This window comes from Pogoniulus pusillus, chromosome 4 (assembly GCF_015220805.1).
Source record: "Pogoniulus pusillus isolate bPogPus1 chromosome 4, bPogPus1.pri, whole genome shotgun sequence".
Lineage (NCBI taxonomy): Eukaryota > Metazoa > Chordata > Aves > Piciformes > Lybiidae > Pogoniulus > Pogoniulus pusillus.
In genome coordinates, this window is record NC_087267.1 from 47557465 (window position 1) to 47583923 (window position 26459).

General features: G+C 53.1%; 2 protein-coding genes across 2 annotated transcripts; one reads left to right on the forward strand and one right to left on the reverse strand.

Moving 5' to 3' along the window:
- Positions 1–5956: 5956 nt before the first annotated feature.
- On the reverse strand, positions 5957–8536 carry LOC135175008 (leucine-rich repeat-containing protein 4-like). The gene has a single exon (XM_064142803.1). It carries the CDS (start codon positions 8352–8354, stop codon positions 6261–6263), a length of 2094 nt encoding a protein of 697 aa, XP_063998873.1. The 5' UTR covers positions 8355–8536; the 3' UTR covers positions 5957–6260.
- Positions 8537–12334: 3798 nt separating this feature from the next.
- Positions 12335–20441, forward strand: LOC135175009 (staphylococcal nuclease domain-containing protein 1-like). Its single transcript, XM_064142805.1, has 9 exons — positions 12335–12364; positions 14673–14861; positions 16428–16569; positions 16654–16777; positions 16901–16970; positions 18250–18363; positions 18461–18664; positions 19531–19575; positions 20178–20441. Exons 1-9 carry the CDS (start codon positions 12350–12352, stop codon positions 20241–20243), a joined length of 969 nt encoding a protein of 322 aa, XP_063998875.1. The 5' UTR covers positions 12335–12349; the 3' UTR covers positions 20244–20441.
- Positions 20442–26459: the final 6018 nt, after the last annotated feature.

Below are 26459 nucleotides of genomic sequence, written 5' to 3' on the forward strand. Positions count from 1 at the left end.
ATTTTGGGGCAAATTTGTTGCATTTTGGGACAATTTTGTTGTATTTTGGGACAATTTGGTTGCATTTTGGGGTAATTCGGTTGCATTTTGGGACAATTTTGTTGTATTTTGGGGTAATTTCTTTGCATTTTGGGGTAATTTGGTTGCATTTTTTATCGGTTTGAAATTTGGGGCAAATTTGATGCGTTTTGGGGCAATTTGGTTGCATTTTGAGGCAATTTCTTGCGTTTTAGGGCAACTTCTGGCATTTTGGAATCAATTTCTTGCATTTTGGGGCAATTTCTTTGCATTTTGGAGTAGTTTCTTGGCTCCTGGGGGCAATTTCTTGCATTTTAGGATAACTTCTTGGGTTGGGGGGGGGCAATTTCTCAGATTTTGGGGCAATTTCTTGCATTTTGAGGCAATTTCTTTGCATTTTGGAGTAGTTTCTTGTGTTTGGGCAGCAAACTCTTGCATTTTGAGACAAATTGTTGCATTTTGAGTCAATTTCATGCATTTTAAGGCAAATTCTTTGCATTTTGGGATAGTTTCTTTGCATTTTGGGGTAGATCCTTGGCTTTTGGGGTAGTTTCTTGGATTTGGGGAAAAATCCTCAGGTTTGGGGGTAATTTGGTTGCATTTTGGTGCAATTTCTTGCATTTGAGGGCGAATTTGTTGCATTTTGGGGCAGTTTCTTGAATTTTGAGTCAATTTCATTCTTTTTAAGGCAATTTCTTTTCATTTTGGGGTAGTTTCTTAGCTCCTGGGGGCCACTTCTTGTCTTTTGGGGCAATTTGGTTGCATTTTGGGGGAATTTATTTCATGTTGGAGCAATTTCTTGCACTTTGAATCATTTTCTTCCCTCTTGAATCCATTTCTTGCATTTTGGGGCAATTCCTTTGCATTTTGGGGCAATTCCTTTGCATTTTGGGGGCAATTTCTTGCATATTGGATGAATTTGTTGCATTTTGAGTCACTTTCTTGCATTTTGGGGCGATTTCTTTGCATTTTGAATGATTTTTGTTGCATTTTGGGGCAATTTCTTTGCATTTTGAATGATTTTTGTTGCATTTTGGGGCAATTTCTTTGCATTTTGAATGATTTTTGTTGCAATTTGGGGCAATTTCTTTGCATTTGGAATGAATTTTGTTGCATTTTGGGGCAATTTCTTCTCATTTTGGGACGAGTTATTGCATTTTGAGTAATTTTCTTGCATTTTGGAGTCATTTTGTTGAAGTTTGGGGCAAATTGGTTGGAATTTGAGGCAATTTCTTTGCATTTTGGGATAGTTTCTTGGGTTTGGGGGCAAATTCTCTGATTTTGGGGTAATTTGTTTGCATTTGGGGTCACTTTCTTGCATTTAAAAGCAATTTTCTTGCATTTTGGGGAGTTTCCTTTCATTTGGGGATAGGTTCTTGACTTTTGGAGGCAATTCCCTGCATTTTGGGGCAAGTTCTTGCATTTTGAGTCAATTTCTTGTGTTTTGGGGCAATTTCTTGGCACTTTGGAGTTGTTTCTTGGGTTTGGGGAGCAAATTCCTGCATTTTGAGTCAATTTAATGCTTTTTAAGGCAATTTCTTTGCATTTTGGGGTAGTTTATTGGGGTTGGAGGAAATTTCTTCAGATTTTGGGGTAATTTGGTTGCATTTTGGGGCAATTTCTTGAATTTGGGGGCAAATTGGTTGCATTTTGGTGCAATTTATTGTATTTTGGTGCATTTTTTTGCATTTGGGGGCAATTTATTGCATTTTGAGTAATTTTATTGCATTTTGGAGTAATTTCATTGAAGTTTGTGGCAAATTGTTGCATTTTGGGGCAGTTTCTTTGCATTTTGGGGCAATTTCTTTGCATTTTGGGGCAATTTCTTTGCATTTTGGGACAATTCATTGCATTTTGGAGTAGTTTCAATGAAGTTTGTGGCAAACTGGTTGCATTTTGGGGCAGTTTCTTGCAATTTGAGTCAATTTCATGCTTTTTAATGCAATTTCTTTGCATTTTGGGATAGTTTCTTAGCTCCTGGGGGCAACTTCTTGGCTTCTGGGGTAATTTGTTTGCATTTTCAGTCAATTTCCTTGCGTTTTTGGGTAGGTTATTGGGTTTGGGGGCAACTTAATTGCATTTTGGGGCAATTTAGTGCATATTGGATTAATTTCTTGCCTTTTGGGGCAATTTATTACATATTTAATTAACTTCTTGCATTTTAGGGCAATTTCTTTGCATTTTGAATGAAATTTGTTTCATTTTGGGGCAGTTTCTCGTCTACAGGTGGCAATTTCTGACATTTTGGGGTAGTGTCTTGGTTTTGGGGCAATTTCCTTGAATTTTGGGCAATTTGTTGCATTTTGAGTAATTTTCTTGCATTTTGGAGTCATTTCATTGAGGTTTGGGGCAGATTGGTTGCATTTTGGGGCAATTTCTTTGCATTTTGAATGAATTTTGTTGCATTTTGGGGCAATTTCTTGCATTTGGGGGCAAATTTGTTGCATTTTGGGGCAGTTTCTTGTCTACTGGTGGCAGTTTCTTACATTTTGGGATAGTGTCTTGGTTTTGGGGCAATTTCTTTGCATTTTGGGGTAAATTCTTTACCTTTCAGGGTAGTCTTTGCATTTTGGGGTAGTTTCTGGGCTTTTAGGGTACTTGTTTGCATTTTTGATTAGTTTCTTGGCTTTTGGGGTCATTTCCTTGCATTTTGGGGTAGTTTCTTGGCTTTAGAGGGCAAGATCTGGACTTCTTCTGGAGTTTTGGGATCACAGCTTCAGTTTTTGGGGTGGTTCCAAAAGGTTTGAGGGGGATTAAGGTTTTGAGGTCAATGCCTGAGATTTTGGGGTAATTTGTTGGGCTTTGGGGTGATTCTATTTGCTTTGGGGGACAATGAATTGATTTTGGGGGGAGCTATTTCTTGACTTTGGGGCAAAGTCTTGAGATTTGGGGGTGACTTTGTGAGGATCTGAGGTAATGGAGGGTTTGGGGGTGCATTTAGGTGATTTTGGGGTCATTTCATGAGGTTTGGGGATAACTTCTTGTGTTTTGGGGTTGATTTGCAGCAGTTCATTGAGTTTTGGGGGTCATTTCATGAGGTTTTGGGGTAGCCTCTTGTCTTATGGGGGTGATTTGCAGTGATTCATTGAGTTTTGGGGGTCATTTCTTGAAGTTTTGGGGTAACCTCTAGTCTTTGGGGGTGATTTGCAGCAATTAATTGAGTTTTGGGGGTCATTTCTTGAGGTTTTGGGGTCATTTCTTGAGGTTTTGGGGTAATTTCTTGAGGTTTTGGGATAGCTTCTTGTCTTTTGGGGGTGATTTGCAGTGATTCATTGAGTTTTGGGGTCATTTCATGAGGTTTTGGGGTAACCTCTAGTCTTTGGGGGTGATTTGCAGCAATTAGTTGAGTTTTGGGGTCATTTCATGAGGTTTTGGGGACATTTCTTGAGGTTTTGGGGTAACCTATAGTGTTTTGGGGTGATTTGCAGTGATTCATTGAGTTTTGGGGTCATTTCATGAGGTTTGGGAGTCATTTCTTGAGCTTTTGAGGTCATTTCTTGAGGTTTTGGGGTAACTTCTTGTCTTTTGGGAATGATTTGCAGTATTTGAGTTTTGGGGTCATTTCTTGAGGTTTTGGGGCAATTTGTTGGGTTTTGGGGCAATTTCTTGAATTTTTGAGCTTATTTTGTTCATTTTGAGATCATTTTGTAAGGTTTTGGGGCAATTTCTTGAGGTTTTGGGGCAATTTCTTGGGGTTTGGGGCAATTTCTTGGGGTTTGGGGTCAATTTCTTGAATTTTGGAGCTTATTTTGTTCATTTTGAGATCATTTTGAAAGGTTTGAGGCAATTTCTTGAGGTTTTGGGGTTAATTCTTGGGATTTGGGGCAATTTCTTTAGGTTTTGGGATTAAGTCATCAAAGTCTGGGGCAATTCTTGCAGTTTGGGGTCAATTTGTTGAATTTTGGAGCTTATTTTGTTCATTTTTAGATCATTATGTAAGGTTTGAGGCAATTTCTTGAGGTTTTGTGGCAATTTCTTGGGGCCTAGGGTCAATTTCTTGAGGTTGTGGGGTTAATTCTTGAGGTTTGGAGGCAGTTTCTTGAGGTTTTGGGGCAATTTCTTGGGGTTTGGAGCTTATTTTGTTCATTTTGAGTTATTTTTGTAAGGTTTGAGGCAGTTTCTTGAGGTTTTGGGGCAATTTGTTGGATTTTGGGGTTAATTCTTTGGGTTAGGGCAATTTCTTGGGGTTTAGGGGCAATTTCTTGAATTTTGGAGCTTATTTTGTTTGCTTTGAGATCATTTTTTAAGGTTTGAGGCAATTTCTTGAGGTTTTGGTGTTAATTCTTGGTGTTTGGGGTCAATTTCTTGAGGTTTTGGGGCAATTCCTTGGGGTTTAGGGGCAATTTCTTTAATTTTGGAGCTTATTTTGTCCATTTTGTGATCATTTTGTAAGGTTTGGGGCAATTTCTTGGGGTTTGGGGGCAATTTCTTGAGGTTTTGGGGTTAACTCATCAATGTTTGGAGCAATTTCTTGGGGTTTGAAGTCAATTCCTTGAATTTTAGAGCTTATTTTGTTCATTTTGAGATCATTTTGCAAAGTTTGAGGCAATTTCTTGAGGTTTTGGGGTTAACTCTTGAAAGTTTGGGGCAATTTCTTGGGGTTTGGGGCAAGTTCTTCAAGTGTGGGGGATTTTTGGAGGGTTTGGTGGCAATTTGTTGGGTTTTGGGGCTTGTTTTGTTGATTTGGGAGTAATTTGTTGGCTTTTGGGGGCTATTTCTTGAGGTTTTGGGGTAGTTTCTTGGGGTTTGGGGCAATTTCTTGAAGCATTGGGGAAGTTCTTTGGAGTTTTGAGGCAATTTGGGGGGGATTGGGGCAATTCCTTGGCCTTCTGGGACAATTTATTGGGGTTTGGGGACAATTCCTTGACCTTTTAGGACAATTCCTTGACCTTTTGGGACAATTTCTTGGGGTTGGGGACAATTTCTTAGGGTCTGGGGACAATTTCTTGGGGTTTGGGGCAATTTCTTGACCTTTTAGGGCAATTCCTTGACCTTTTGCAACAATTACTTTACTCTTTGGGGCAATTTCTTGGGGTTTGGGACAATTCCTTGATCTTTAGGGGCAATTTCTTGAGGTTTGGGACTGTTTCTTGGGTGTTTGGGACAATTCCTTGACATTTGGGGACAATTTATTTACCTTTTGGGACAATTTCTTGGGGTTTGGAGCAATTTCCTGCAGGTTGGGGACAATTCCTTGACCTTTTAGAGTAATTCCTTGACCTTTTGGGGCAATTCCTTGACCTTTAGGGACAATTTTTTGGGGACAATTCCTTGACCTTTTGGGACAATTTCTTGTGGCTTGGGACAATTTCTTGGAGGTTGGGGACAATTCCTTGACCTTTTAGGATAATTCCTTGACCTTTTGGGCCAATTCCTTGGCATTTGGGGACAATTCCTTGACCTTTTAGGATTATTCCTTGACCTTTTGGGCCAATTTCTTGGAGGTTGGGGACAATTCCTTGACCTCTTAGGGCAATTCCTTGACCTTTTAGGCCAATTTCTTGGTGTTTAAGCCAATTTCTTGGAGGTTTGGAGCAATTCCTTGGGGGTTGTGGATAATTTCTTGCCCTTTTGGGCCAATTTCTTTCCCTTTTGGGCCAATTTCTTGGCGTTTGGGCCAATTTCTTGGCATTTAGGGACAATTCCTTGACCTTTTAGGACAATCCCTTGGGGCCTGGGGACAATTTCTTGGGATTTGGGGTTATTTTGGGTGGTTTGGGGCTTGCTTCTGGACTATGGAGCAGAGCAGTTAATTTCCAAGGGGGGTAAGGGTTGAGGCTTTGCCAGGATTTGCTGCTCTCTCTCAACCCATCAGGTACAAGAAACACATCCAAACAAAACCAACCAACCAAAGTTATACCTTCCCTCTCCCCCCCCAAAAAATAACCTCTGACCCTCCCCAAACCCCCTCCCCCCCAAAAAAAAATCCAAAACCAGCTCTGTACAAAAGTTATTGTCTATTATTATTCTTTTTTTTTAAACCATTTCCCCCCCTCCTTTTTTCATCTCTTTTTTTTTTTGTCTTCTTCATCTTTCTATTGCATTTGGAGGGGAAGGAGTCAAGGTTTGAGGAGGGGGGGAGGGGGAGGGGGGGAAGGGAGAGGCAAAAATCAACCCAAAAAAAAAAACAAACCCAAAAAGAGAAGACCAAAATCCCTCCCCCACCCTCCCCACCCCTACCACCCTCACCCCCCCACCCTCCCCAAAAAAGAAAGGAATATAACAACCCTAAAATCAAGTCATCATATTTGGGTCTCCTGCACCTTGTCCTTGGGGTGGGTTTGGATTATATAAGGGGGCTCAGCCAACGTTGTCCCGGGGGGGTGCAAAGAGTTGCCCAAACTGTTCTCTGTCCAGTGAGCCCCGTGGCCCCCCGCTTTGTAGGTGTTGAAGTTCATGTGGTCATGGATGGTGGTCAACACCTCACCTGAGCTACCGCCACCGCCGGCGCTCGCCGCCGCCGCCGCGGTGGAGGCGTTGGTGGTGTTGGCGGCGGCCGCGGGTGGGATGTCCTCATCCACCTGGATGATCTCCACCGTCCTGGCGGCCGTGACGGTGCTGCGCTGTTGGTGCCGCTTGCGTAGCTTGTAGAAGACGATCAGCATGGCGGCGGCTAGGAGGGTGACCGCCACGAAGCAGCCGATGATGATCTTGGTGGTCTTCATCACCTCGTCCAAGCTGGTTTGCATCTTGTCGGTCGAGTCGGCCGTAGGGACGACGACTTGTTTAGGGGTCCTGGTGGTTTGGACCAGAACGGTGGTGGTGGTGGTGTAGGCCGGTTGGTAACCGGTGGAGGTGGTGGGAACCGGTTTGATGAACTTGGGCGAGATCTCCTCCGGGGAGATCTCGGTGGTCTCCACCGTGACGGTGGTGAAGAAGCTGTAGTTGGAAGTGTTGAGCTCGGCGGTGCTCACGTTGAGGTAAGCCGAGGCGTTGGAGTTGCCGGCCACGTTGGTCACCATGCAGGTGTAGAGGCCGGTGTCGGTCAGCAGGACGTGGGAGAAGTTCAAGGTGCCGTCGTTGAGGACGGAGATCCTGGGGTGGTTGGAAGCGTGGCTCAACACCGTCCCGTTAGGCAGCAACCACCTAACCGAGGACATGGAAGGAGTTCGACACTTGAGCTCGGCCACCCTCCCCTCGGAGATGTTGAGGTCCATGGGGGAGTCCATGATGAAGGGCGCCGAGCACTGGAAGGAGGTTTGGTCCACCTCCACCAAGAACCTGCCCCTCATGTGCAGCGGGGCGTGGCAGCGCCCGCAGCAGGTGGAGTTGGTGGGGATGTACTCCCGCAGCCACCAGGACAACCACAGGATGTCGCAGTCGCAGTCCCAGGGGTTGTGGTGGAGGTGGAGCTCCACCAAGTACCTCAAGGGAGCGAAGAGGTCGTGGGGTAAAGAGGAAAGGTTGTTGTGGGCCAGGTTGAGCTCCACCAGGGCCGTCAGGTCGTCGAAGGCGTTCCTCTCGATCAGGTTGATTTGGGAGTTCATGATCCAGAGCTTCTTGAGGGACTTGAGCCCGTGGAAGGAGCCGGGTTTGATCTCGGGGAAGTGATTCCCGGACATCTCCAGCTCCTCCAAGCCCACCAAAGGGGTCAGGTTGGGCATGTCCTTGATGTTACACATCCCCAGGTTCAAATACTTGAGGTTGTACAGCCCTTCGAAGGCCCCTTCCGAGATGTACTCCAGCTTCTTCAGCTCCCCCAGGTCCAACCTCATGAGGGAGGGCACCCGGTTGAAAGCGTAGGAGGGGATGCTCTCGATGGGGTTGTTCCTCAGCCACAGCTCCCTCAGCTTGGAGAGGTACTCGAAAGCGCCGCTGGGGATGACGGTCAGCCAGTTGTCAAAGAGCTCCAAGGTGTTGAGGCTGGCCAGGCCGTTGAAGGCCCCCACCTCGATCTGCCTGATGGAGTTCCTCCCTAACTGGAGGACCTCCAAGTGATGCAGGTGGCGGAAGGTATCCGCCTGGATCAGCTGGATGTTGTTCTCCATCAAGTTGAGGTACCGAGTGTTGGAGGGGATGCCCGGGGGCACCTCGGCCAGGCCGCGCCGGTTACACACCACCTTGCTGAACTGGTTGGTGCAGGAGCAGACGGAAGGGCAGCTCTGAGGGCCCGGCGAGGCGGCGGCCACGTAGAAGATCCAAGCGTGAACCGTTAAGTAGGAAACCAAAGCTGCCCTCCAGGCGCGGTGACGACTCGGCCAAGGTTGATGGTGGTGGTGGTGGTGGTGGTGATGGTGATGATGGTGATGGTCGTAGTGGTGATACTGCTGCTGCTGCTGCTGCTGCTGCTGCTGGTGGTGGTGGTGGTGCAGAGTTACCTGCCACAAGAGCTTCATGGTGTGGCACGATCATCATTCACCATCATCTGGGGGAGGTTTGGGGTTGGGGGTTGGTTGGAGTTTTGGGGAGGGGGTGGGGGGAGAGGGAGGAGGAGGGGGTATGGAGAAGGAAGAAGGAGTTTTGGGGAGGGGGGAGGGGGGGTCCTGTGTTGCCTACGTGTGTGTGTCCCACACACACACCCCCCCACACCACGACCACCAACCACCAACCATCAACCTCCGGCGCCGCCGGGGAGCACCAGCACCGCCGCCGCCACCTTCGGACTGGTCCCGGCTTGGTCAAAGGGGGGGGGGGGAGAGGGTGGTGATGGGGGGGGGTGGGGGGAGGTTGGGTTTTGAAGGTAGAGAAGTTGGGTTTGGAGTCAGGAAGGTGGGTTTTGGGGGTGGGGGAGGTTGGGTTTTGGGGGGGGTTGGTTTTTGGAGGGGTTTTAAGAGACGGGGGGGCCGCGGGGGTGGGTTTTGGGGGTGGGGAAGTTGATTTTGGGGTCGAGAAGGTGTTTTTTTTGGGGGGGGGGGAGTTGGTTTCAAGAGGGGAAGGGGTTGGTTTTTGGGAGAGGGGTTGGTTTTTGGGAGGGGGAGTTGGTTTTCTGGAGGGGGGGTTGGTTATTGGAGGCGTTAGGCTGGTTTTAAGAGGGGGGGCAACGGGGGTGCGTTTTGGGGGTGGGGAGGTTGATTTTGGGGTCGAGAAGGTGATTTTTGGGGGGGTGGGAGTTGGTTTCAAGAGGGGAAGGGGTTGGTTTTTGGGAGAGGGGTTGGTTTTTGGAGGGGTTGGGCTGGTTTTAAGGGGGGGGGAGGATGGTTTTAGGAGGTTTTTTTTTGGGGGGGGTCACCGAGGATGAGAAGAAAAAAGGGGTTAGGACAAGGCCTTCCCCCCCCCCCCCCCTTTAAAAAACCAACAGTAGGTGATGGGGGAAGGATGGAAGGAAACCTCCCCCCCCCAATAAAGTAAAAGAAATTAAAGTGGCACCTACCTGAGGGGGGGGGTTGAAAGTTTGGGGGGGGGGGCAAAGGGGGGGGGGGTTTGGTTCAGTATCAAAATGAGGCCAAAAAGGAAAAAAAAAAAAAAGAGAGAAAATGGCTCCTGGAGGCTGCAGGGGAGGAGGTATAAAAGGGGAGGGGGGGGGAGAGATTTGGGGGTGTCAGGGACAAAAATTAGGGGGGGGGGGAGGGTGTGGGGGGGGCACCACCGCTAAGCAGGGGCCCCGCAACCCCCCGGAGCTGTCAGCCCCGCCGGGCACCTGGGGTGGCAGCTCCGGCCGTGGGGCAGAGCCGGGGGGGCAGCAGGGACCAGCATGGCTGGGGGGGGGGGGGGGAGGGAGGGGAGGGATTTGGAGGGGGCTGGGGAGGAGGGGAGGGAGGGGGAGGGGAGAAAAAGGGGGGAGGAAATAAGGGTTAAAGTTGTAAAGTTGGGGTGGGATGGGGTCGGGAGAGGAAATGAAAGGAGAAAAAGGGGATTAAAGGATGGGAATTGGAATGAAAAAGAAGTGGTGGAAAAGGAGCTGAAAAAAGGGGGAAAGGGGGAAGGAAAAAAGGGGAAAGAAGGGGGAAATAGGCAGGAATTAAAGGGGAAGGGAAAGGAAACTCCAGTGGAAGAGGGGAACTAAAATAAGGGGGAAAAGGGAATAGAAGGGGAAGTAGAAGGGGAAAGGAGATGAAAATGAAAAGGGGGGGAGAAGTAAAAGGGAAAGGAAATAAAGGGGAAAGAAAAGGGAAAGCAAAAGCAAATGAAGGGGAGAAATAGAAGAGAGAGGGGAAAGAAAATGAAAGGGGGATAAAAGAAGGGGGGGAAGGAAAAGGGAGTGAAATAGAGGGGGAAAGGGAGTGAAATAGAGGGGGAAAGAGACTGAAATAGAGGGGGAAAGAGACTGAAAGGGAGAGGAGAGAGAAAATAAAGGGGTGAGGGGAAAGGTGATTCGAAATAAAGGGGGGAGAAAAGTTGCAAGAATAGGGGGGGAGGGGGAAAAAGAAAGGGAAGGAAAAGAGGGGAAATAAAAATAAGGGAGGAATGGGGATAAAGGAGGCTGGAAATGGGGGGGGAAGGGGGAAATGGGAGTAAAGGGGGAAGAGAATGAAAGGGGAAATGAAATAAAGGGGAAGTAAAAGGGAGGGAAGAGAAAATCAAAGGGGAAATAAAATGAAGGGGAAGTAAAAGGAAGAGAAGAGAAAATAAAAGGGGGGGTAAAAGGGAGGGAGAAGGAAGTGAAGGGATAAAATGAAGGGGAAAGAAAACGGAGGGAGGAGAAAATAAAGGAGAAATAAAAGGGGAAATTAAAAGGGGAAAATTAGCAAAAGGGAAAATTAATTGAAATAAAAGGGGGCTAAAAATAAAGGGGGGGTTGAAATAGAGGGGGGATAAAGGGAACTAAGAAGGGAAATGGAGGTAAAAGTAAAGGGAGAATCAAATTAAAGAGGGAAAATGGAGGGGGGAAAGGAAAATGGAAAGGGAGAAGAAAAGAAGGAAAGGGAGAAGAAGAAAAGGGGAAAGAAAAATGAAAAGGGAGAAGAAAAGATGAAAATGGAAAGGGGGAAGGAAAAAGGGAAAGGGGAAAGAAAAAATGAAAAGGAAAAAGGGAAAGGAAAATGGAAAGGCAGAAGGAAAATTTAAAGGGGAAAGGAAAATGAAAAGGGGAAAGGAAAATGAAAAAGGGAAAGGAAAATGGAAAGGGAGAAGAAAAAATGAAAAGGGAAAGGGAGAAGAAAAATGAAAAGGGAGAAGAAAATTAAAAGGGGAAGAAAAATGAAAAGGGAGAAGAAAAAATGAAAGGGGAAAGAAAAAAAAGGGAGAAGAAAAAGGAAAAGGGAGAAGGAGAAAAAAAAAGGGGGAAAGAAAAACGAAGAGGGAGAAGAAAAAATGAAAAGGAAGAAAAATGAAAAGGAGAAAGAAAAATGAAAAGGAGAAAGAAAAAATAAAAGGGAGAAGAAAAGTGAAAAGGGGAAAGAAAAATGAAAAGAGAGGAGAAATGAAAAGGGAAAGGGAAAAAATAAAAAGGGAAAGAAAAATGAAAAGGGAAAAGAAAAAATCAAAGGAAAAGGGGAAGAAAAAGGAGGAGGGAGGAAAAAAGGAGGAAAAAATAAAGATTAAAGATGAAAATAAAGCGGGGGGGGGGGGGAAGGTGGTTAAAAGGCAAGAAAAGGTTGAAAAATTAGAAGGAAAAGGAAGGGAAAAAAATAAGGAAAATAAAAACGGAGTCGAGGGGGGAGAGAGAGAAGAGGATTGGAAGGGGGGGGGGGGGGGAGGAAAGGAATCAAATTAAGGCTGCAAAAAAAATGGGCTCTAAAAATAGCCCCCAAAGGGCAACCAAAAAAAAAAACCCCAAAGCCACCCCGAGAAAAGCAGGTAAAAAAGCAACCAATCTCCCACCTCCGAATCGCTAACCCCCCCCCAAAAAATAATAACCCCCCCCAACCCCACCGCACAAGAAAAGAAAACCCGCGGAGAGAACGCGGAGCGAACCAAGCCTCTTCCTCCCCTCCCCTCACTCCCCTCCTCCTCCTCGCCCCCCTTTTTCTTTAGCGCAGGGAATTAAAAGGGGGGAAGGGAATTGAAGAGGGGGGGGGGGGTCCAAGGTGGGATTTTAGGATTGAGGTTAAGGTTAAAGGGGAAGGGGAGGGAGGGAGGGAGGGAGGAAGGAAGGGGGGAGAGGAAAGGGGGGGGGGGAGGTTTAAAGAAGCTAAGGGGGGGGGTCCCCAAATCCAAACCCCCTCCTCCCCCCCCCCCCCCTCTCTCCTCTCCGTTTTGGTCGAGGGGGGGTTTTTTTTCGGTCGTTGGTTGGTTTTTGGGGTTGGGGTTTTTTTTTGGGGGGGGGGGAGGTTTTTTTTCTTCGTCTTCTTCTTCTTCCCGCGTTGTTTTGCGCGTCCCGCGGATCTCTCGCCTCCTCCTCCTCCTCCTCTTCTCCTCCTCCTCCTCCTCCTCTTGTTTTCAGCAGCGGGGGGGTTTGTCGCTGGTGCCGGTGGTGACGGTGGCGGTGGCGGCGGCGGCGGCGGCGGCAGTGATGTCGCCGGGCATGGTCCGTCGGAAAGGGTTGAAGCAGCGGAGAGAGGGAGGGGGATGGGGGTTGGTGATGCTAAGGGAAGTCAGCGGTAAGGAGGAAGGGGGTGTGTGGGAGGGGGGTGGGGGGGAGGGGGGAGACACCCCGCGGAAATGTTCCGCGGGGCGCGGAGCGCTGCGAGAGCGGCAGCGGAGGAGCGGCGGCGGCAGCGGCAGCAGCAGCCGCGCAGGCGGCTCTCGCATCCTTTTGTCCTTCACTTGCCAGCGCCGAGGAATTGCTGACGCATCGCGATGCTCAGCACCCAGCACCCCCCCGCTTCAAAGCTTAACCCCCCCACAACGCGCAGCCCTCTTGCAAACCTCCCTCCCCACCCCACCCCCCCCCCCAAATTCCACCACCCCCCAAAGGCGACCACTGAGGTTTGAACTCCTCTCGCAGCATCACTCAGCATCTTCAGACCCCCAGCTGAACCTCTGATGGCTTTAATAAGCTTCCTCCTCCTCCTCTTCCTCCTGTTTTAATGAGGGGGGTGTTAAAGGTGTGTGCCCCCCCCAAATTCTACTACAGGGACTCCTCTCCCATCATCACTCAGCATCTTCATTACCCCCAACTCAGTCTCTGATGGCTTTAATAAGCTTCCTCCTCCTCCTCTTCCTCCTGTTTTAGTGAGGGGAGGGGGTTGTTAAAGGTGTGTGCCCCCCCCACCCAGATTCCACCACAGGGGTTCAAACTCTTCTCCCATCACCCCTCGACCTCTTCATACCCCCAAACTCAACCTCTGATGGCTTTAATAAGCTTCTTCCTCCTCCTCTTCCTCCTGTTTTAATGGGGGGAGGGGGTTAAAGGTGTGTGCCCCCCCCCCAAATTCCATCACAGGGGTTCAAATTCCTCTCCCATCATCACTCAACATCTTCATACCCCCAACTCCATCTCTCAACCTCTGATTGCTTTGATAAGCTTCCTCCTCCTCTTCCTCCAAGCTTCCTCCTCTTCTTCCACATAGTTTAATATGGGGAGGGGGTTAAAAGGTGTGTCCCCCCCAACCCAAAATCCCCCACCCCAGATTCGACCACTGAGGTTTGAACTCCTCTCGCAGCATCACTCAACATCTTCATACCCCCAAACTCAATCTCTGATGGCTTTAATAAGCTTCCTCCTCCTCTTCCTCCTGTTTTAATGAGGGGGGGTTAAAGGTGTGTGCCCCCTCCCAGATTCTACTACAGGGTTTCAAACTCCTCTCCCATCACTACTCAACCTCTTTCTACCCCCAACCAAATCTATTTGATGGCTTTAATAAGTCATTATTGCCTCCCCCCTCCCCAAAATCAACCTCAAGGCTGAGACCTGGCACAAGTTGTGGCACTGGTGACAAGGACAGACTTGGCTTTGGGGTCACTTGGGGGGGGGGGGGGGGATGTTGTGGCTCCGTGCTCCCCCTGACAGCCCCCACCCCTGTCTCGGCATGTGGAGATCCCCCTCAATAGTGCAGCCCCCCCCCAGTATTGCCTCCCTCCCCCCATTGTCTCCCCCTCCCCCCATTGTCTTCCCCTCCCCAAATCAACCTCAAGGCTGAGACCTGGCACGAGTGGTGGCACTGGTGACAAGAACCACGGAGCAGAGTTGTGTGCCCATGGAGCTGAGTTGTGTGCCCATGGACCACATCTATGTGCCCATGGAGCAGAGTTGTGTGCCCATGGAGCAGATCTGTGTGCCCATGAAGCTGACTTGCATGCCCATGGAGCAGAGTTGGGTGCCCATGGAGCAGAGTTGGATGCTGGTGGAGCAGAGTTGTGTGCCCATGGAGCTGACTTGCATGCCCATGGAGCAGAGTTGGGTGCTGGTGGAGCAAAGTTGTGTGCCCATGGAGCAGAGTTGTGTGCCCATGGAGCTGACTTGCATGCCTATGGAGCAGAGTTGGGTGCTGGTGGAGCAAAGTTGTGTGCCCATGGAGCAGAGTTGTGTGCCCATGGAGCAGAGTTGTGTACCCATGGAGCTGACTTGCATGGGCAGAGTTGGGTGCTGGTGGAGCAGATTTTGGTGCCCATGGAGCAGATTTTGGTGCCCATAGAGCAGACCTAGGTGCCCATGGAGCCAATTTTGATGCCCACAGAGCAGAGTTGTGTGCCAGGCTTGCCCACCCCACACCCACCCACCTGCTCTGCCACATCCAGATCTCCTTTGTGCGTCCGGGCGAGGCTTGGGAGCGCTCAACCCTGAAGCCGGAGATGATGATGATGAGGATGGGCAGAGGAGGGCAGGGATGGGTCCTCACCCCGCTCTGAAGGTTGCCAGGCTGCTGATGCCCTCCCCTGCTGCTTGCCCACAGGTGGAGGTGGAGGTGGAGAGCATGGACAAGGCTGGCAACTTCATCGGCTGGCTGCACATCGAGGGGGTCAACCTGTCGGTGGCGCTGGTGGAACAGGCCCTCTCCAAGGTCCACTTCACCGCCGAGAGGAGCTCCTACTACAAGGCCCTGCTGGCTGCAGAGGAGGCTGCCAAGCAGAAGAAGGAGAAGGTGGCACCTAGCAGGATGGGCTCCCATCCTTTGAGGGCTGACCCCCATGCCAAGAGATGGCACCGCTCAGAGAGGTGGCCCACTTGGAGGGATGTCTCCGCTCCCCCCTGAGGGTTGTCTCCACGTCTAGAGGTGTCTCTGCCCCTGGACATGTCCCACCCTAAGAGATGTCTCCACCCTGAAGGTTGTCTCCATGTCTGGAGGTGTCTCTGCCCCAAGAGATGTCCCACCCTAAGACATGTCTCACCCTGAGATGTCTCCACCCTGAGGGTTGTCCCCATGTTTAGAGGTGTCTCTGACCCTGGAGATGGCCCACCCTAAGAGATGTCTCCTCTGTGAGGGTTGTCTCCATGTCTAGAGATGTCTCTGCCCCTGGAGATGTCCCACCCTAAGAGATGTCTCCTCTGTGAGGGTTGTCTCCATGTCTAGAGATGTCTCTGCCCCTGGAGATGTCCCAGCTTAAGAGATGTCTCCACCCTGAGGGTTGTCTCCATGTCTGGAGGTGTCTCTGCCCCTGGACATGTCCCACCCTAAGAGATGTCTCCACCCTGAGGGTTGTCTCCATGTCTGGAGGTGTCTCTGCCCCTGGACATGTCCCACCCTAAGAGATGTCTCCACCCTGAGGGTTGTCTCCATGTCTGGAGGTGTCTCTGCCCCTGGAGATGTCCCACCCTAAGAGATGTCTCCACCCTGAGGGTTGTCTCCATGTCTGGAGGTGTCTCTGCCCCTGGACATGTCCCACCCTAAGAGATGTCTCCACCCTGAGGGTTGTCTCCATGTCTGGAGGTGTCTCTGCCCCTGGACATGTCCCACCCTAAGAGATGTCTCCACCCTGAGGGTTGTCTCCATGTCTGGAGGTGTCTCTGCCCCTGGACATGTCCCACCCTAAGAGATGTCTCCACCCTGAGGGTTGTCTCCGTATCTAGAGGTGTCTCTGCCCCTGGAGATGTCCCACCTTGAAGGATGTCTCAACTCCAAGAGATGTCTCCACCCTGAGGGTTGTCCCCATGTCTAGAGATGTCCCTGCCCCTAGAGATGTCTCCACCTTGAGGGATGTCTCCTCCCTGAGGGTTGTCTCCTCCCTGAGGGTTGTCTCCACCCCTTGGGATGTCTCCACCTTGAAGGTTGTCTCCCCCCCTTGGGATGTCTCCACCTTGAAGGATATCTCCACCCCTAGAGTTGTCTCCCCCCTGAGGGTTGTCTCCACCCCTAGAGATGTCTCCACCTTTAGGATTATTTCTACCCCAAGAGATGTCTCCACCCCTAGACATGTCCCCACCCCAAGAGATGTCAGCCCCCCCAGAGATGTCCCACCTTGAAGGATGTCTCCACCCCAAGAGATGTCTCCACCCCAAGGGATTTCTCCACCCCAAGAGATGTCTCCACCCCAAGGGATTTCTCCACCCCAAGAGATGTCCCCACCCCAAGGCATGTCCCCACCCGAGGCCCATGGACCGCGACAGCAGCTTTCTGGAGACCATCTGCTGGGTGCCACCTTGCTGATGGCATCAATCACAGCCTTGAGGTCCTTTGACCAACCCAGGGTGTCCCACTGGCCCCCTCCAGGTATGGTCCCACTACGAGGAGACCCCAGTGGAGGAGGTGGTGCAGGTGCTGGAGGAGAAGGAGCGCACAGCCAACTACAAGCCTGTCTTCGTGACGGAGATCACAGACGACCTCCACTTCTACGTGCAGGACGTGGAGACAGGTAGGGTGGACCTTCGAGGAGGAGGCCTGCTGAAGCTGCTGAGATCCAGCAGCAGGTCCTGGATCCACCTTTTCTCCTGGCCAGGAGCTCAGCTGGAGAAGCTGATGGAGAACATGCGTACCGAGGTGGGCAGCCACCCGCCCGTCGAGGGCTCCTACGCCCCCCGGCGCGGAGACTTCTGCATCGCCAAGTTTGTGGATGGAGAATGGTGAGGATGAGGAGGTCCTGCACTGCCTCAGCACCGCTCCTGAAGGGTGCAGGGGGGTGGTGGTGAAGGCCACACCTCGATGTGCTTTTGGGCTGAGAGCTCTGTCTGCTACCTTGTCCGAAGGTACCGAGCCAGGGTGGAGAAGGTGGAGTCGGCCTCCAAAGTTCACATCTTCTACATTGACTACGGCAATGTGAGTGGGCAGCATCTCCGCGGGCACACACCCCTCCTTCCCCCCAGCCACCCCTCCTTCCCCCCAGCCACCCTCCCTCCTTCCCCCCAGCCACCCTCCCTCCTTCCCTCCATCCACCCCTCCTTCCCCCCAGCCACCCCTCCTTCCCTCCAGCCACCCTCCCTCCTTCCCCCCAGCCACCCTCCCTCCTTCCCTCCATCCACCCCTCCTTCCCCCCAGCCACCCCTCCTTCCCCCCAGCCACCCTCCCTCCTTCCCTCCAGCCACCCTCCCTCCTTCCCTCCATCCACCCCTCCTTCCCCCCAGCCACCCTCCCTCCTTCCCTCCATCCACCCCTCCTTCCCTCCAGCCACCCTCCCTCCTTCCCTCCAGCCACCCTCCCTCCTTCCCTCCATCCACCCCTCCTTCCCCCCAGCCACCCTCCCTCCTTCCCTCCAGCCACCCCTCCTTCCCCCCAGCCACCCTCCCTCCTTCCCCCCATCCACCCTCCCTCCTTCCCTCCATCCACCCTCCCTCCTTCCCTCCATCCCTCCCTCCTTCCCTCCATCCACCCCTCCTTCCCTCCAGCCACCCTCCCTTCTTCCCTGCAGCCACCCCTCCTTCCCCCCAGCCACCCTCCTTCCCTCCGTCCCTCCCTCCTTCCCTCCATCCACCCCTCCTTCCCTCCAGCCACCCCTCCTTCCCCCCAGCCACCCTCCCTCCTTCCCTCCATCCACCCCTCCTTCCCTCCACCCACCTATCCCTCCCTCCAACTCTCCCTCCATCCTTCCATTCATCCTTCCCTCCCTCCACCCCTCCACCCCTCCATCCATCCATCCATCCATCCATCCATCCATCCATCCATCTCTACCTCCATCCATCCCTCCCTCCATTCACCTATCCCTCTGCTCATTCCTCCCTCCATCCATCTATCCTTCCCTCCACCTTTCTATCCATCCATCCATCCATCCATGCCTCCACCCATCCACTCATCCCTCCCTCCACCTTTCTATCCATCCATCCATCCATGCCTCCACCCATCCACTCATCCCTCCCTCCACCTTTCTCTCCATCCATCCATCCATGCCTCCACCCATCCACTCATCCCTCCCTCCACCTTTCTCTCCATCCATCCCTCCCTCCATCCCTCCCTCCCTCCACCTTTCTATCCATCCACCCACCCCTCCCTCCCTCCACCCTTCTATCCATCCATGCCTCCATCCCTCCATGCACCCCTCCCTCCCCCATGCCCCTCAGGAGGTGCCCATCACCACTGGGTGCCCTTCTCTCTGCCCCCGCAGAAGGAGATCTTACCCTCCACCCGCTTGGCCGCCTTGCCCCCAGCCTTCAGCACCAGGGTCCTGCCAGCCCAGGCCACCGAGTACAAGTTTGCCTTCATCCAGGTGCCCCAAGACGTAAGTATGGAGCCCACCAAGAAGCTTTAGGGTGTGATGCTCTTCCAGCTCCTTGCTAGGAGCTCAGGGCCCAACCCCATGCCGTTGGGTGCCGCAGGAGGACGCCAGGGCAGACGCGGTGGACAGCGTGGTGAGGGACATCCAGAACACCCAGTGCCTGCTCAACGTGGAACACCTGGGGCCAGGCTGTCCCCACGTCACCCTCCAGTTTGCTGACTCCAAGAGCGACGTCGGCTTGGGCTTGGTCAAGGAAGGCTTGGTCATGGTGGAGGTGCGCAAGGAGAAGCAGTTCCAGAAAGTGGTAGGTGGTGGTGGGGGATGGGGGATGGTGATGGGGCATGGTGGGGCATGGTGGGTGCTGATGAGTGATGGTGGGTGGTGATGGGGCATGGTGGGTGCTGTTGAGTGATGGTGGATGGTGATGGGGCATGGTGGGTGCTGTTGAGTGATGGTGGGTGGTGATGGGTCATGGTGGGTCATGGTGGGTGCTGATGAGTGATGGTGGATGGTGATGGGGCATGGTGGGACATGGTGGGTGCTGTTGAGTGATGGTGGGTGGTGATGGGGCATGGTGGGGCATGGTGGGTGCTGATAAGTGATGGTGATGGGTCATGGTGGGTGCTGTTGAGTGATGGTGGATGGTGATGGGGCATGGTGGGTGCTGATGAGTGATGGTGGATGGTAATGGGGCATGCTGGGCCATGGAGGGTGATGGTGGTTCATAGAAGGTGATGGTGGGTGATGATGGTTCAAGGAGGGTGATGGTGGATGGTGATGGGTCATGGAGGGTGATGGAGGATGGTGATGGATTGCAGTGGGTGATGGTGGGTGGTGATGGGTAATAGAGGGTGGTGATGGGTCATAGAGGGGAATGATGGGTGATGATGGGGTGGTGATGGGTGTCAGAGAGTGCTAATGGGTGATGTTGGGTCATGGAGGGTGATGGTGGGTGGTGTTAGGTCATGATGGTTCATGGAGGGTGATGATGGGTGGTGATGATGGGTGGTGATGGGTGATGGTGGGTGGTGATGGGTCACAGAGGGTGCTGGTGGGTGATGATGGGTGCTGATGGTTCACAGAGGGTGCTGGTGGGTGCTGGTGGGTGGTGATGGGTCACAGAGGGTGCTGGTGGGTGACACTGGGCTCTGCTGGGTGTCCCCACCCCAGATCACAGAGTACCTGAACGCGCAGGAGACAGCCAAGAGCGCGCGGGTGAGTTATGGGCTGGGGCAGCAGGGACCTTCTTTGGGGGGGCTCCCTGCTGCAGTCCCTTTGGCCTTGAGGGAGGTGCTGGATCCATCCTACTCCATCCCTGGGGATGCTTTTGGGATGTGTCTGCCCCCAGTTGATTTCTTCTTGAGGGGAGGGCTGGGGGGGGAAGTGTGACCTAAGATGTGACCTCCTCCATCTCCAAGGAGATGTTGGATGCGGTTCCGCCCTCTCCAAAGTGATCCTGGCTATGGCATTCCATCGTCTGGGAGACAATCCCAGACCTAACCCTACCAATCCCTGGGGATACTTTTGGGATGTGTCTGCCCCCAGTTGATTTCTTCTTGAGGGGAGGACCTGGGGGGGAAGTGTGACCTAAGATGTGGCCTCCATCTCCAAGGAGATGTTGGATGCAGTTCCACCCTCTCCAAAGTGATCCTGGCTATGGCATTCCATCGTCTGGGAGACAATCCCAGACCTAACCCTACCGATCCCTGGGGATACTTTTGGGATGTTCCCCCCCCCACACACACAACTCAGTCCTTTTGGGGGTGGTGACCCAAGAGTGTGACCTCCTCTTCCTCCTCCTCCACCTTCTCCTCCAGCTCAACCTGTGGCGCTACGGCGACTTCCGCGCCGACGACGCAGACGAGTTTGGCTACAGCCGTTGAGGGATGAAGCTTTGGGGACCTCCACCAACCTTGCCACCACTGTTAATGTCCCCATGGCTGCCACCCCACCCCACCCCCCCGCCCCACCCCACCTCCTCCTCTCATCCCACCCAACCCCAGCTGGCCATAACTCTCCACCCAACCCCCTCCAAGCCTGTATTTAACGCTTTGGTGGCCCAATAAAGGTAGTCAAGCGTCTGCTGGTGGCTTCTTCATCCACTCACAGAGCCAAGCAGGTTGGCAGAGCCCTCCAAGCTCATCCAGCCCTGCCCAAGCACCCAGCCCATGGCACTCAGTGCCCCAGCCAGGCTTGGCTGCAACACCTCCAGCCACAGCCACTCCACCACCTCCCTGGGCAGCCCATTCCAATGCTAATCACTCTCTCTGACAACAACTTCCTCCTCACAGCCAGCCTAGACCTGCCCTGGCACAGCTTCAGCCTCTGGCCCCTTCTTCTGTTGCTGCTTGCCTGGCAGCAGAGCCCAACCCCACCTGGCTACAGCCTCCCTGCAGGCAGCTGCAGACAGCAATGAGCTCTGCCCTGAGCCTCCTCTGCTGCAGGCTGCACCCCCCCAGCTCCCTCAGCCTCTCCTCACAGGGCTCTGCTCCAGGCCCCTCACAGCTTTGGCGCCCTCCTGTGGACACCTTCCAGTACTGCAACATCTCTGCAATGGAGGAGCCCAGAACTGGACACAGCACTGCAGGGGTGGCCTGAGCAGTGCTGAGCACAGGGGCACAAGAACCTCCCTTGTCCTGCTGCCCACACTGCTCCTGAGCCAGCCCAGGATGCCATTGGCTCTGCTGCCCACCTGGGCACTGCTGCCTCAGCTTCAGCTCCTCTCCCCCAGCACCCCCAGGGCCCTCTCTGCCTGCCTGCTCTCAGCCACTCTGGCCCCAGCCCCAAGTGCTGCTTGGGGTTGTTGTGGCCAAAGTGCAGAACCTGCCCTGGGCCTTGTTCAGTCTCATCCCCTTGGCCTCTGCCCACCCATGCAGCCTGGCCAGGTCCCTCTGCAGGGCTCTGCTACCCTCCCACAGCTCCACACTGCTCCTAGCTTGGTGCCAGCTGCACACTCACTGCTGCTGGACTCAGTGCCCTGCTCCAGAGCAGCAATGAAGACACTGACCAGGCCTGTGCCCAGCACTGACCCCTGGGGCACAGCACTGGTGCCAGCTGCCAGCTGGGTGTGGCACCATTCAGCACCACTCTCAGGGCCCAGCCCTGCAGCCAGGTCTTGACCCAGGTTGAGGAGGCAGCACCATAACAGTGTCACCTCACCTCGAAGCAGTCTCTTGGCCTCAGGGACATTCCACCACCTAGACCACCCCCACCCAGGTCATCTTGGCCTCAGGCATCAAAGTGCTCTCCAAGAGTGGGACACCAAGGAAGGGGAGATGCTCCCAAGGGTAGGTTCCAAGCACTGACCACATCTTGGACCTCAACCCCATGGTCTACAGACCATGGCCCCTAGATGTGTCTCAAACTTGGCTCCCAAGGGCTCTTAGACTTCAGATGTCATCCATGGGTCTCAGACTTGGGGCCCAAGAACCTTAGACCTAGCTCTGGACCTCAGATGTCAACCATGGGTCTCAGACTTGGCTTCCAAAGGTCCCTGGAGGCCTCTGCAGGGGTTCCTGAGGGTCTCCAAAGGTCTCTAGAGGACTCTAAGGGATTCCTGAGGGTCCTCAAAGGTCCTTAAAGGTCTCTAGGGGGTTACTGAGGGTCTTCTAAAGTCCCTGGAGGCCTCTGCAGGGGTTCCTGAGGGTCTCCAAAGGTCCTTAAAGGTCTCTAGGGGGTTCCTGAGGGTCTTCTAAGGTCTCTGGAGGCCTCTGCAGGGGTTCCTGAGGGTCCTCAAAGGTCCTTAAAGGTCTCTAGCGGGTTCCTGAGGGTACTCAAAGGTCCTTAAAGGTCTCTAGGGGGTTCCTGAGGGTCTTCTAAAGTCCCTGGAGGCCTCTGCAGGGGTTCCTGGGAGTCTTCAAAGGTCCCTGGAGGTCTCTGATATGTTTCTGAGGGTCTTGGAAGGTCTCTGAAGGTCTTAGGAGGGTTCCTGAGGGTCTTTGAAGGTTTCTGAATATCTTAAGGGGGTTCCTTGTGGCCTTTGAAGGTCTCAGGCGGGCTTCTGAGGGTCTTTGAGGGTCTCTGAAGGATTTAGGAGGCTTCCTGAGGGTGTTGGAAGGTCTTAGAAGGGTTTCTAAGGATCTCTGAAGGTCTTAAGGGTGTTCTGAAGGTCTTAGGGGAGTTCCTGGGGGTGTTGAAGATCCTTGAAGGGCCACTGGGGTCTGGGCTGCCCTGGGGCGGTGGGCAGAGCTGTGAAGCTGTACTGGCCCATACTGGGCTTTACTGGGCAGGACTGAGCCCCGTGGAGCTGCGCTGGAGAGGGGATGGGGGAGGGCTCTGGATCAGCTCCGCTGGGGAGATGCTCGGCAGCAGCGGGGGGGGCGCTGGGGTGGTTCTGGGTGGTGCTGGGCGGTGCTGGGTGGTGCTGGGCGGTGCTGGGGTGGTGCTGGGTGGCACTGGGGTGGTACTGGGTGGTACTGGGTGCTGCTGGGTGGTGCTGGGTGGTACTGGGCGGTACTGGGGTGGTGCTGGGTGGTGCTGGCAGGAGACAGCCTCAGCCGCGGCGCCCAACGGCAGAGAGCGACACCTGCTGGCGGCACTGCGGCACGCAGCCAGCGCAGATCCATCCCAGGGCAGTACATCCTCATCCCAGTGCTGCTTCATCCCAGTACATCCCCAGCCCTGTACACTCCCATCCTAGTACAGCTCCAGCCCAGTACAGCTCCATCCCAGTGCTGCTCTATCCCAGTACTGCTCCATCCCAGTGCAGCCCCATATCAGTACAGCTCCATCCCAGTGCAGCTCCATCCCAGTGCAGCCCCATATCAGTGCAGCCCCATATCAATACAGTCTCATCCCAGTACAGCTCCATCCCAGTACAGCTCCATCCCAGTGCAGCCCCATATCAATACAGTCGCATCCCAGTCCAGCTCCATCCCAGTACAGCTCCATCCCAGTACAGCTCCATGCCAGTGCAGCCCCATATCAATACAGTCTCATCCCAGTACAGCTCCATCCCAGTACAGATCTAACCCAGTCCAGCTCCATCCCAGTGCAGCCCCATCTTAGTACAGCCTCATCCCAGTCCAGCTCCATCCCAGTACAGAACTATCCCAGTCCAGCTCCATCCCAGTGCAGCCCCATATCAGTACAGCCTCATCCCAGTACAGCTCCATCCCAGTGCAGCCCCATATCAATACAGTCTCATCCCAGTACAGATCTATCCCAGTACAGATCTATCCCAGTACAGCTCCATCCCAGTGCAGCCCCATATCAGCACAGCCTCATCCCAGTACAGCTCCATCCCAGTGCAGCCCCATATCAATACAGCCTCATCCCAGTGCAGCTCCATCCCAGTGCAGATCTATCCCAGTACAGCTCCATCCCAGTGCAGCCCTGTATCAATACAGCCTCATCCCAGTACAGCTCCATCCCAGTGCTGCCCCATATCAATACAGCCTCATCCCAGTACAGCTCCATCCCAGTGCAGCCCCATGTCAATACAGCCTCATCCCAGTGCAGCTCCATCCCAGTGCAGATCTATCCCAGTACAGCTCCATCCCAGTGCAGCCCTGTATCAATACAGCCTCATCCCAGTACAGCTCCATCCCAGTACAGATCTATCCCAGTGCAGCTCCATCCCAGTGCAGCCCCATCTCAGTACAGCCTCATCCCAGTACAGCTCCATCCCAGTACAGATCTATCCCAGTACAGCTCCATCCCAGTGCAGCCCCATATCAGTACAGCCTCATCCCAGTGCAGCTCCATATCAGTACAGCTCCATCCCAGTACAGCTCCATCCCAGTGCAGCCCCATATCAGTACAGCCTCATCCCAGTGCAGCCCCATATCAGTACAGCCTCATCCCAGTCCAGCTCCATCCCAGTACAGATCTATCCCAGTACAGCTCCATCCCAGTGCAGCCCCATATCAGTACAGCCTCATCCCAGTCCAGCTCCATCCCAGTACAGATCTATCCCAGTACAGCTCCATCCCAGTGCAGCCCCATATCAGTACAGCCTCATCCCAGTCCAGCTCCATCCCAGTACAGATCTAACCCAGTCCAGCTCCATCCCAGTGCAGCCCCATCTTAGTACAGCCTCATCCCAGTCCAGCTCCATCCCAGTACAGAACTATCCCAGTACAGCTCCATCCCAGTGCAGCCCCATATCAGTACAGCTCCATCCCAGTGCAGCCCCATATCAGTACAGCCTCATCCCAGTCCAGCTCCATCCCAGTACAGATCTATCCCAGTACAGCTCCATCCCAGTGCAGCCCCATATCAATACAGCCTCATCCCAGTACAGCTCCATCCCAGTGCAGATCTATCCCAGTACAGCTCCATCCCAGTGCAGCCCCATATCAGTACAGCTCCATCCCAGTACAGATCTATCCCAGTGCAGCTCCATCCCAGTGCAGCCCCATATCAGTACAGCCTCATCCCAGTACAGCTCCATCCCAGTGCAGCCCTGTATCAATACAGCCTCATCCCAGTGCAGATCTATCCCAGTACAGCTCCATCCCAGTGCAGCCCTGTATCAATACAGCCTCATCCCAGTACAGCTCCATCCCAGTACAGATCTATCCCAGTGCAGCTCCATCCCAGTGCAGCCCCATCTCAGTACAGCCTCATCCCAGTACAGCTCCATCCCAGTACAGATCTATCCCAGTACAGCTCCATCCCAGTGCAGCCCCATATCAGTACAGCCTCATCCCAGTCCAGCTCCATCCCAGTGCAGCCCCATCCCAGTACAGCTCCATCCCAGTGCAGCCCCATATCAGTACAGCCTCATCCCAGTGCAGCCCCATATCAGTACAGCCTCATCCCAGTCCAGCTCCATCTCAGTACAGATCTATCCCAGTACAGCTCCATCCCAGTGCAGCCCCATATCAGTACAGCCTCATCCCAGTACAGCTCCATCCCAGTACAGATCTATCCCAGTACAGCTCCATCCCAGTGCAGCCCCATATCAGTACAGCTCCATCCCAGTGCAGATCTATCCCAGTACAGCTCCATCCCAGTGCAGCCCCATATCAGTACAGCTCCATCCCAGTACAGATCTATCCCAGTGCAGCTCCATCCCAGTGCAGCCCCATATCAGTACAGCCTCATCCCAGTACAGCTCCATCCCAGTGCAGCCCTGTATCAATACAGCCTCATCCCAGTACAGATCTATCCCAGTGCAGCTCCATCCCAGTGCAGCCTCATCCCAGTACAGCTCCATCCCAGTCCAGATCTATCCCAGTACACCTCCATCCCAGTGCAGCCCCATATCAGTACAGCCTCATCCCAGTACAGCTCCATCCCAGTACAGATCTATCCCAGTACAGCTCCATCCCAGTGCAGCCCCATATCAATACATTCTCATCCCTGTACAGATCTATCCCAGTACAGATCTATCCCAGTACAGCTCCATCCCAGTGCTGCCCCATATCAATACAGTCTCATCCCAGTCCAGCTCCATCCCAGTGCAGATCTATCCCAGTACAGCTCCATCCCAGTGCAGCCCCATATCAGCACAGCCTCATCCCAGTCCAGCTCCATCCCAGTACAGATCTATCCCAGTACAGCTCCATCCCAGTGCAGCCTCATCCCAGTCCAGCTCCATCCCAGTACAGATCTATCCCAGTACAGCTCCATCCCAGTGCAGCCTCATCCCAGTCCAGCTCCATCCCAGTACAGATCTATCCCAGTACAGCTCCATCCCAGTGCAGCCCCATATCAGTACAGCCTCATCCCAGTCCAGCTCCATCCCAGTACAGATCTATCCCAGTACAGCTCCATCCCAGTGCAGCCCTGTATCAATACAGCCTCATCCCAGTACAGCTCCATCCCAGTGCTGCCCCATATCAATACAGCCTCATCCCAGTACAGCTCCATCCCAGTGCAGCCCCATGTCAATACAGCCTCATCCCAGTGCAGCTCCATCCCAGTGCAGATCTATCCCAGTACAGCTCCATCCCAGTGCAGCCCTGTATCAATACAGCCTCATCCCAGTACAGCTCCATCCCAGTACAGATCTATCCCAGTGCAGCTCCATCCCAGTGCAGCCCCATCTCAGTACAGCCTCATCCCAGTACAGCTCCATCCCAGTACAGATCTATCCCAGTACAGCTCCATCCCAGTGCAGCCCCATATCAGTACAGCCTCATCCCAGTGCA